At 48.5% G+C, this 11,311-nt stretch overlaps 1 protein-coding gene across 1 annotated transcript; it reads left to right on the forward strand.

Annotated features, from left to right (window-relative positions):
• Positions 1-799: 799 nt before the first annotated feature.
• Positions 800-5,086, forward strand: LOC133888613 (beta-fructofuranosidase, insoluble isoenzyme 2-like). The gene is made up of 7 exons (XM_062328918.1): positions 800-1,127; positions 1,839-1,847; positions 2,523-3,382; positions 3,553-3,711; positions 4,151-4,398; positions 4,553-4,643; positions 4,740-5,086. Exons 1-7 carry the CDS (start codon positions 938-940, stop codon positions 4,923-4,925), a joined length of 1,743 nt encoding a protein of 580 aa, XP_062184902.1. The 5' UTR covers positions 800-937; the 3' UTR covers positions 4,926-5,086.
• The last annotated feature ends 6,225 nt before the right edge of the window (positions 5,087-11,311 follow it).

Consider the following 11,311-nt stretch of genomic DNA (forward strand, 5'->3'; position numbering starts at 1 on the left):
TCCACTGCTCCAACCATATGTCCGTCCCTACATGCCAAACGGACCCACGAGCAAGCATACAGGCAGGCATGCATATTGGCAATGCAACTAGATGTTGCTGGAGTCAATCACTCCAGCTCGATCGGGTCAAGTCGTTAGATAGAAGTGAACCACTTAATAGGGTGGGGTGGTGAAATCACAGGAGTATGATGAATACGAAATTTCCACTAGTCTTTAACATGTATATCTTACCAAGATCTTTAATTTGTATTGAGATTTGTACTGGAGGTGCAAATGAAAAAAAAATTATAAAGCATATGAGGGAATAAACGAATAGGTAAATATGATGAACGAACCAATAAGTTAGGTCATACACCTACAAGAACATGTAGAGTTATATTTGCCGAGTATGACTGCATCTAGTATGATTCAAAATCAAGCTATTGACTAACCGGAGGGCATTTAGTATTTAAGCATGTGCTCGTGGATGCTCTCACTCGTGGTGCGCGCATATGTGCGTGGGTCCACTTGTAATGGAAAAAAGCTACTAAATATGCATTTTCGCCACAGATATCTGGCCAAAACAAGATTTCGCAGCGGACAGAAAACCTGCCTGATATAGTTATAAAAAAAAAAACAGAAACGAAAAACTGCCTGATCGAGTCATGACGCACTGAAAAACCGCAGGTTTCTGGCGTTTCCAAGTCAGATATGATCCCCTCCAATGATCCGATAAGTGATCTCCACGGGTGAAAGCAAGCGTCGCTGGATTTAGAGAACGCATGGCCCAAGCTCTGAACTTCCAGTGCTTGAAAAAAAAGAGCAGCACATGCCCTCGCACGCATGGCGCTCCGGCCTTCGGCTGCGCAGTATAAATAGCGCCCCCCTCTGCTCTGCTTCCGCCCACACCCTTCAGCTCTCTTCTTGTTCTTGCTACCTCTGTGCTTAAGTGAGTGCAATGAGAGTGCTTGGAAGGGTTGCTTGGGCATGGCTGGTGGTGCTGCTGCTGTTGCAGCTCGCCGGGGCGTCGCATGTTGTCTACGACGACCTCGAGGTGGAGGCGGCGACGGAGGCCGTGCCGCCGTCCATTATCGACTCCCTGCTGAGGACCGGGTACCACTTCCAGCCCCCCAAGAACTGGGTCAATGGTAATGTAAACCTACTGCCTTTCTGTCTTGTTCGAGCTAGAACGTGCAAGTGATGAATTTTGCCGGCTGGCTTGTAGTAGGACATTCTGCTGTTTAAAGGGGCCGATAGTGCGTCAATGGTGTTCTGTTGTTGAGAATGGAGACACAATCACACAGATCATGCAGACTAACCAGGCAGTTTTAAGGATGATGTACTGAACATCACCTGAAATAATAGGCTAAGCTTATTCAGGGTTTTTTTTTACTCGTCACTTGTAGGCTTATAGCTATACGTCAGAAACTGAGAATATTGATATGATCGGCGGCTCAAACATGCTGGTTACAGCAGAAATCACGAGCCGTGCACTTAATGAAATCATCAACTCAACTCTTAGTCCATGATTGTTTTACTACGAAAATGTTCGGTTCTGTTCATGTTTGCTAGTAGAGTCTGCCAGTGTTATCGACCGTGCTTTGGCAGCAGCCATGAATTGACACAGGTATAATTTCAGAGCTCTTTTTCATGAAGCTAAAAATTCCTAGTGACCAAGTATTGTACCGGTACTAGTCGTTAATTTAGTAGTAACAGTCACCTTTAAGTAGGTCTCTCTGCTTAACCTTTTGCGAATTTAAAGATTCTTGCCAAGCTTTGGCTCTAACTCCATTCTCTAATCTTCTCGGTGGGCTGCTTTGCGCTCTGATTGCATCGGCGGCAAAACTTTGCAACGCCAGATCCCAACGGTACGTCGCTTTCCCACCCTTTGAATTTCCTGTCACGCATCTTGGTGATTTTTATACATGCCAAGCAACTTGAAAATTCATTGCACGCAGAGAACAGTGACTCCTTTTATGACAGTATTATAGAACATTTAGCATGCAGATGGAAGACACTCGTACTCCACTTGTAGGCATACTTATGACTTGTCAACCATGAACAAATTTAGTTTCCTTCAAGAAAGAACACCATGCATAATGTCTGATACCATTATAAAGGCACATGTAGTATGTAAAAAGGGTTATAAGTCAAAAAGGTGGCATTAAAGATTCGTCTTATATATTACTAGAGGGGATTTTAAAGTTCATATTGCTACGACAGGTTTTTAAATTTGAGATAAGATCTCAAATAATAAAATACTATTTTTATATTGATTCTCTCTCCTCTTTCACCACCCACCAACTACCACCAATCGGGGCTCTCATGATTTTTTTATTATTTTCGATTAAGATATACTTAGAATTCGATCTAGATCACAAGCGTAACACAAACAGACCTTAAGTTAAATAAACACATGTAAGATCCATCTTAAAACTTATTAAGACCATAAACACTAGTAATGGCCTAATACTAAGTACCGTATCGATCGGTGTTCTGATCTTCAAGTGGAATTGAATCTTTTCGATTTAATGAAACTGCAGCTCCGTTGTACTACAAGGGATGGTACCATCTCTTCTACCAATACAACCCCAAGGGCGCCGTGTGGGGCAACATCGTGTGGGCGCACTCGGTGTCGCAGGACCTCATCAACTGGGTGGCGCTGGAGCCGGCGATCGAGCCCAGCATCCCGTCCGACAAGTACGGCTGCTGGTCCGGCTCGGCGACCACGCTGCCGGACGGCACGCCGGCGATCATGTACACAGGGGTCAACCGCCCGGACGTCAACTACCAGGTCCAGAACGTGGCCTACCCGAGGAACAAGTCCGACCCGCTGCTCCGGAAGTGGACCAAGCCGGCGCACAACCCGATCATCGTGCCCGAAGGCAGCATCAACGCGACGCAGTTCCGGGACCCGACCACCGCGTGGCGCGCCGACGGCCACTGGCGGCTGCTGGTCGGCAGCGTGGCCAGGGGCACGCGGGGCGTGGCGTACGTGTACCGGAGCCGCGACTTCAAACGGTGGACGCGGGTGCGGCGGCCGCTGCACTCGGCGCCCACCGGCATGTGGGAGTGCCCGGACTTCTACCCGGTGACGGCGGACGGCGGGCGTGCGGGTCTCGAGACGTCCGTGTCCGGCCCGCGGGTGAAGTACGTGCTCAAGAATAGCCTCGACCTTCGCCGGTACGACTACTACACCGTCGGCACGTACGACCGGAAGGCCGAGCAGTACGTGCCGGACGACCCTGCTGGCGACGATCACCACCTGCGGTACGACTACGGTAACTTCTACGCGTCCAAGACGTTCTACGACCCGGCGAAGCGGCGCCGGATCCTCTGGGGCTGGGCCAACGAATCCGACACTGCCTCCGACGACGTCGCCAAGGGGTGGGCTGGGATTCAGGTACATCTGCCGATCTACGTGTGCATGCATGCATGCCTATGTTAACTCTCATCTACAGATTAATTGTCCATACTCCGTACTCCAGTGGTTCCTAAGTCAAATCACAATATTTCGATGACGTGTTGATGTTCTTGCTAAACTTTGTGTATGTTTTATGTGAACGATACTAGGCGATTCCTAGGACGGTTTGGCTCGACCCCAGCGGGAAGCAGCTGCTGCAGTGGCCCATCGAGGAGGTTGAGGCCCTCCGAGGCAAGTCGGTCACACTCAAGAACAGGGTAATCAAGCCAGGAGAACACGTTGAGGTCACTGGGCTACAAACGGCACAGGTTGGTGTGCTTATTAACACTTAACATTTTTTCACCTGCGCACGAATTTTCTACTGACCGAAAAGGAGAGAGCACGCACTACTGCCATCGATGCCGGCCTGCAAATTGCTCCCTCTGATCTGCAAACAGCAGCATGTTCTCCTGGCTCACTATCTTATCCGCCAGTGCTCTGCACACACAAGTTGACGGGGCGCGCCCAGCGTGCTGCAGCTCCCTGCTTGATCCCGTGTCGCCTTCCGTTCGTGCCTTCTACGTCGCCCACCGATTTTAATTTCACCGCATGCACCTCTTTTTGCCCTCGTTCGCCGTCACCCGCGCGCACTATCACGTAGTACTCTACCATCCAGGCATTTTTTCCCCGGTGCGTGGCGATGGGCTGCGAACCATCAACTAACCAGTTAACTAACCTCGGCGTGCACGCACTTGGATTGCATGGCAGGCTGACGTCGAGGTGAGCTTCGAGGTGTCGAGCATGGCGGGGGCCGAGCCGCTGGACCCGGCGCTCGCCAGCGACGCGCAGCGGCTGTGCGGCGCCAGGGGCGCCGGGGTGACGGGCGGCGTGGGGCCGTTCGGCCTGTGGGTGCTCGCGTCCGCCGACCGGGAGGAGAGGACCGCGGTCTTCTTCAGGGTGTTCAGGGCCGCGGGCAACAAGAAGCCCGTGGTGCTCATGTGCACCGACCCCACCAAGTAAGTGCGCGCGCCGGCATGCATCTCCCGGACTGGTCCTATTACGCATCACCACTTTGTTTACATGTCAAATAGCATGTGGTCCGCCATGAGTTTCTCTCGTGCTGAGCTGCGCTGAGTACGTTGTGCTTCGTTGTTTCTCTTTCGCGCACAGGTCATCTCTCGTCCCAAACCTGTACCAGCCGACATTTGCAGGTTTTGTTGACACGGACATTTCAAAGGGGAAGATATCGCTGAGAAGCTTGGTATGCATGCCAGCACAAGTTAACAAGTTTTCATGTACACGTTTGGCGATTCTTTTTCTTCTTCTTAGGTGTTTTGCATGATGATTTTATCTGCAGATCGACCGGTCCGTTGTTGAGAGCTTTGGAGCCGGGGGCAAGACCTGCATCCTCTCCAGAGTGTACCCGTCGCTCGCCATTGGCAAGAACGCTCGCCTCTACGTGTTCAACAACGGGAAATCCGACGTCAAGGTCTCGCACCTGACCGCGTGGGAGATGAAGAAACCACTCATGAACGGCGCCTGAAATCTTCGCTAGATAGGAGCTTGTATGGTCAGCAGGTCAGGTTCACATTTGGCGGGCCTTTTTCTATTTCAGATGTTCCACGTTTCTATCGTAGAATTGATTGTGCTGTTGTGCGTGATGGATCGAGCTCCTTTATACAGTGGTTTCGGTTGCACTTTGCATGAGAGTATGATTGTGTGAAGGTGACAACTTTATGCCACTATCAATAATTTTTACTATATAAAATATGCTGTGTGCACCTCCGCCACCCGTTCCTCGCCGGCGGCGGCGGCGGCCTCCCCTCCCTCCCCTTTCTCTCCCTTTTCTTTGCCCTCCCCTCCCCTTCCTTTTGTTTTCAAGTGGCTGTGGTGCTTCCTCGAGTGCAGTGGCTGTAGTTTCAGCCGGTGGCGGCCGGGTCCCTCGCCGGCAGCCTGGATCTGGTCGTCTACGGCCCGGATCCGCGCACTGACGTTGTAGATCGAGGGCGCCTTCGGTCGGGTGATGTGACTCGGCTTGGCGCTGGCGCGTTGGGGCTGGGGTGCTCCTCCTCCCTCTTGTTGCGCCCCTGATGCGTCTGTGCCTGTGCCGACTCTCCGAGTTCTTCTGCCATGCGTCGCTGTTGGTGAGGCTGCCGCTCTCCGGTCTTGAGCTGGATGAACTGTGCAGCTTCGTCGGGTTCTTGGTTGCGGCATTTCGCCTTTCTCCTGCAGGGCACCGCCGGCGCGTCCCGTGGTTGCAGGTCGTGACCGGAGCTTAGTGGCTGCCCCCACCGTCCATTTTGGCCACCCCCACCGCGCGTCCGTTCAGTGGTGGCTGGTGTCGTGGGTGCCGGCGGTGCTGTGTGGTTCTTGTCTACGCAGTGGCGGCTTGGCTGGTACTTGACCCAGCCTCGCCATCTCAGCGGTGCTCGGCCGTGGTCCCGCTCCCCCCCCCCCCCCGATCGGGCTCCTCCCTTTGCCGGTTCCTCTTCCTTCCTGGAGCCGGCCTGTTGGGATCCTGTTCAGCTATGGGGGCTTCTTTGGGGCTGCACACTGTCCACAACCATCGTGGTTGCGGTGAAGTTTCAGTGCAGGTGCTTGGGGGCGGAGAGCTATGAGCGAAAGCTCATCCCGGCTTTCTGCTGGTGCCTATGTCGATGACGCCCGCGGGCGCCATTTCCTCCCTGGAGGTGACATTGTTTGCGTCTCTCCTGCACTGGGGGCTTTCCTTGGTGAAAACCATGCTCTGGTTTCCGATCTGGCGATGGCGACGTAGACGTCGCTTCCTTCTTGAAGGCGTCGTCTCTGGTAACCCTCTTGCACTGTTGGGTGGCACTTGGTTCTCTTGTAGGCTGTCTCCTTCGCCTCCGTTCGGTGCAGCGGAGTTTCCAGATCATGTGGCGTTCCTTAATATCAGTTGCTGCCAGATGCACTCTCCTCCAAAATGACGCGCCCGCTGACTGTCTGGGGGTTTTGGTTCGGCGTGGGAGCAGAGCTCCGCCAACCAAGCTGCTGATGGCGTGTTAGTAGGGCTCCGTAGGCTTGTTGCTCAGGTTGTTTGGTTTGGTGCGTGAGTTGAGTTAGGTTGTGCACGGCTGTTTGTTGGTTGCGCCGTGTGTTGTGGGTGTCTTGGTGTTTGTTCGGAGTCATTTGTCGCCGTTTTCTTCTGTAGGTTTCACCCCTACGTCCTCGCTCCTCGACGGCTCTTCTTTCAGTTCGGTGCTTCTTGACAGAGATTTGGTCCGATGCGCGCTCCTCCAAAGCGACGTGCTACCGTCTTCTATGACAGAGTGGTGCGGCGTGGGAGCAGGGCTCTACCGACTGAGTTGTGTGGGTGTTGTTTGGTTGGTTAGCACGCGAGTTGAGTTGGGTTGGTCTAGTCTGTTGTTGGGGTTGTGCTTCTGGTGTGAGAGTCGTTTGTCGAGTTGTGGTCTTTTGTCATCCCAAGTTGTGAGGTTTTCAGGTCCGATTTTTCTTATAAACTGGGTCAATTCTCTTCTTCTATGATATTATCGGCAATGCTTTTGCCGTCCTTTCGAAAAAAGAAACTATATAAAATATAAATAGGTTCACATGTCATCCATCTTCCCTACTCTCATTCTATGTAATAAAAACCTTTAAAATTTAAATATTTTATTCACTTTTGTCATTCACTCTTTGTCCTCTGATCTCCTCGCCTCGTCCGACTATGGATATAGGACAAGTTTTAAAATTGAAAATAAATGAAGAAATTAGCGGATAATTTTTTGCTCTTTTCTCGGATTTCATCTAAAGTATGGCATCGCTCTGGATATATTCGTTCGGCAGTGCTCTCATGATACATCTACATCTTCATACATAAAATTTGTACTTAATGTTACAACATCTAATGTTTATATTTTTATCATAACGCACAAACACTTATCTAAGTAAAGATTGATACTCATGTCAGCCCAGGTCAAGCCCGTTCTCGCAAAAATCCTCCTCCCGACACCTTGCTCATTTTCCTCTTTTGCATCAACGATGGGGATTGAGATGTTGATGTCGTGCGTGCCGTCGAGTGGGACACCTCGCAAGGGAAATAAATTATATACAGTGATGTTGTATACATCTCCTCGTATATTACCACCTAGATAATTATACTTGTCTTTAACGTGAATCTCAAAATGGTGAATCTCATCTAAATAGAAAATTATCATGCATATTTATTACTTACATTTATGATTAATATTGAGTGGATCTCATTACCACTTTAAGATTCATGGTGAGAACAAGTGGTGACCATTCAAAGAATGTTGTACAAGAATTTATCTACAGTACCCCTACATAGACTTTATTTCCTCTCGCAGGTAGAGATCTAAATGGAGCGGGGTAGGGGCGGGTTTTGCCTCCACCCGCCCTGCCTCGCCTTGCTCCGATCCGAGACCGGGTAATTTTTTGTTGTTGCCCCATTCCACCTCGTGGAACCCCGACTTTGACTCGACTCATCCTGTCCTGTCCCGATTAAAATCGTTAAAAGCTATAGATCAAATTTAATTATGAGATAATAGCTATCATAACATACAAATCAATAAAAAGTCACATCTAAAATTCATAAGACCTAATATAACATGACAATAGTTACATATATGCATTAGTTTCCACCACTGTTTCCACCTTTTTTTTCCTGAAAGGATAGCAAGAGCATTGCCGATTTTTTTTCATAAAAGAAGGAAATTGGCTCAGTTTATAAGGGAAATCCGGTCCTAAAATCTTACAACTGCGTGAGTTAAAAGAAAACCGGTAGACAAACTCGATACGACAATACGACTTTAACTTGAAACAGACACCCTGTGAGGAATGGTGACGTCCTAAGAGGGGAGGGGGGTTGAATTAGAACACTTAAAACCTAATCGGCTCCGAAAACTTCACAAGATGAACCTATCTCAATTCTATCTTAATATACTTTAGGTTTATCTAGTGTGTCTACTCTACTGTTCAAGATAATTACAACCTACTCTAGCAAGGTAAATTACAAGAAAGTAAATATCAAAATATAAATAAGATAGAGAGACAAACTTGGCACAAGAGATCTTTATCCCGTGGTATCGATGGTATGAATGTCACCGATAGTCCACGTTTCCATCAAGGATATGCTCCCGGTCGGTAACTAGTCATGACTCTTGAGTCACTAAGCTATCAAGGCAAAGTCTCATCACTAGCCTCTCTTCCGAACACTTGCTACCGTGATCACTTCAGAGCTTGAGCCACCAAGACAAGAGTCTCTGTGTCCCCATATACATATCTTGCCACCGCTCCACACCAAGTTAGAGGGTCAACAAGCTCGAGCCACCAAGGCCCAAGATACCGGTGAGTCACCAAGAGCCCAAGCCACCGGCGTACCACTTGGTATAAGTTAGGATCACTCCTTGATCTCTTCTTCAAGTTGCAACACCTAGATACAACTCACTCTAGGCCTATAAGCACTAAACACTCCCTAATTTTGTACTTAATCACCTTGGATGATCACTTTAAGCATTTTGCTGGTTTGAATGTCTTCTCAAGTGTATATGAGTTTCTCTGGATTTCGGCAGCATGTAACGCCTTCAAATGACTGAGTGGACGGGTATTTATAGCCCCAAACCCGCCAACTAGCTATTTTCCTAACGGCTCAGAAAAGCTGTTAACACCGGATGATCCGGTTAGAACAGTAATACTAACATCGGATTATCCGGTGAGTACAACCTCATAATCTAGCTATCGGAACTCAACTCAATGCCTTTGTGAACACCGAACACTTCGGTGTACCTTCAAATCTATCACCAGACCTTCCAGTGAGTTATCTTGAGTCGTCCGAGCCTTTGCAGCCTCTCTATTTAAAATGCTCTGGTGCATTCATCCGATGTTCATTCTATTCACACTGGACAATCCGATGAGTTAAATCTTTTCTTCTTTTCCTGAAAATACTCCGGTGTAACTGTCTCTATGATCATTGGACTATTCGGTGAGTTAATCTTCATTCTTCAGCACTTGCCGTCACCTATGCAAGAAATACTCTGGTGCTATAATTCGGTGTGCAAAAACTAAGCATCGGACCATCCGATGGGTTGATCTTCAGTCTTCTGTACTTGCATTCTTCTCTGCAGGAAATACTCCGGTGTTATCCAGTGCAAATCACAGAACTATCCGGTGAGATCCTCAGCCTTCTCCTCCTTTGTCAGAAACATTCTGGTGGTCTCATATCCTATTCACCAGACTAGGGCTGGACAAAAAGCTCGCGGCTCACGAGCTAGCTCGGGCTCGTGGAGGCTCGGCTCGGCTCGTTACCCAAACGAGCCGAGCCCGAGCCACACCGTTGGCTCGTTTTGTGAACCGAGCCGAGCTGAGCTAGCTCGCAAGCCGCTCGTGAGCCAAACCAAGCCATGGATCGTTGGCATGCCTGGTTCAGTAGTTCAGCACTCTAGCATCAGTCTGTTTACTTGTAGACTGTGCATGTGTACATATTTTTGCTCCATTGATTTGCTTCCCTACTTATTCATAGCTAGGCCTCATGATGGATGCAATGCAGAGCTATATAGGCATATAGCTGGGCGTGGTGATGAAGACTGCAAAGCCGCAGCAAGTCTAAGACTACCTGGTGTGAGCTTGAGCTGTGTTTTATGACTCATGCATGAATGTATATAAATAAATCTAATAGTTGTTGTTATCGTGTGTTCCCTATTTGTGTGTGAGGTGTTTTCGAGCTTCTGTCATGCATTGATGCCTGATGGTCTGGAAAGCTCGCGAGCTGGCTCGAGCTGAGCCAACATTTTAGCTCGGTTCACAAACCGAGCCGAACCGAGCTGAGCCTACACTTCATCGAGCTTTTACGAGCCGAGCTGAGCCAGGCTTGGCTCGGCTCGTTTCCAGCCTTACACCAGACTATCTGGTGAGGTTATCAGTCTTTGGACATAATACTCCGATGAGTGTAAACTCCTCTGCATCGGACCATCCGGTAGGATAAATATTCATAGAACTTTTCCAATTCAATTAAACTTTGTCCCGACTACGGTAACTTCTTAATATATTGTATCCATAAGACCTACTACCATATATTCTTGACTAACATATTAGTTTTAATAACTATATTATTATTAATCACTAAAATCACAATCATAATCTAATAAAGTTATTTTCACTACACACTCACACCTAATTTACCTTCAAAACCTACCTACCTGACCAGATCCTATTCTCTTCTTCGATATCATCAAATAAAATTTACCTTCAAAACCTACCTACCTGACCAGATCCTATTCTCTTCTTCGATATCATCAAATAAAGCGAGTGTGCTCCATTTTGCACATCTGCTGCTTGTTCTGTTTCCCTGTCCTGCCGTGCATGCCCTCAAGAAAATGGCTTCCGTTAAGCGATGTAAACAAACAAACAAAGTAGGAAAGGGAACAATCAAGAGATGGTTCAATTCATTGTAATCAACGCACAGGGACAAAACCTGCAGGCTCACCCCCAGCTAGGCACATGCAACACAAGCCCATCACTGCCACGATGGCAGACCAGTCAGCGCCATGTGGACTTAATTACTTCCGATGGCATGCTAATGACTTGATTGCACACCCAAAACAAGATTAGTGATGAGTTTGCTAAACTTTCAAGTTCCATGACAAGATTGCACCCACCGCTCAAGTTCTGGTATCTATATATGGCGCAATTTACTTGCGAGATTTCCACCCACTGAACTTTTATTCATTCCTGATGAGAAAAAGTTTGTGCACCGAGTGCTACAATTCGTTACAGTGGAGAACAATCTGAGATGATCTGAATGAAACGAACCAGACCATTTCCCTGACGCATCGATGGTCGATCAGTAAACCTGCAGCCTCCAAATTAATCTCAGCTTAAGGTTGCTACTAACTCGCGCGCTACGGCTACAACTAGGCTACCCGCTACCAACACTAGACACTAGTCCTCGTG

This window comes from Phragmites australis, chromosome 13, assembly GCF_958298935.1.
Source record: "Phragmites australis chromosome 13, lpPhrAust1.1, whole genome shotgun sequence".
In the NCBI taxonomy this organism is placed as follows: Eukaryota; Viridiplantae; Streptophyta; class Magnoliopsida; order Poales; family Poaceae; genus Phragmites; species Phragmites australis.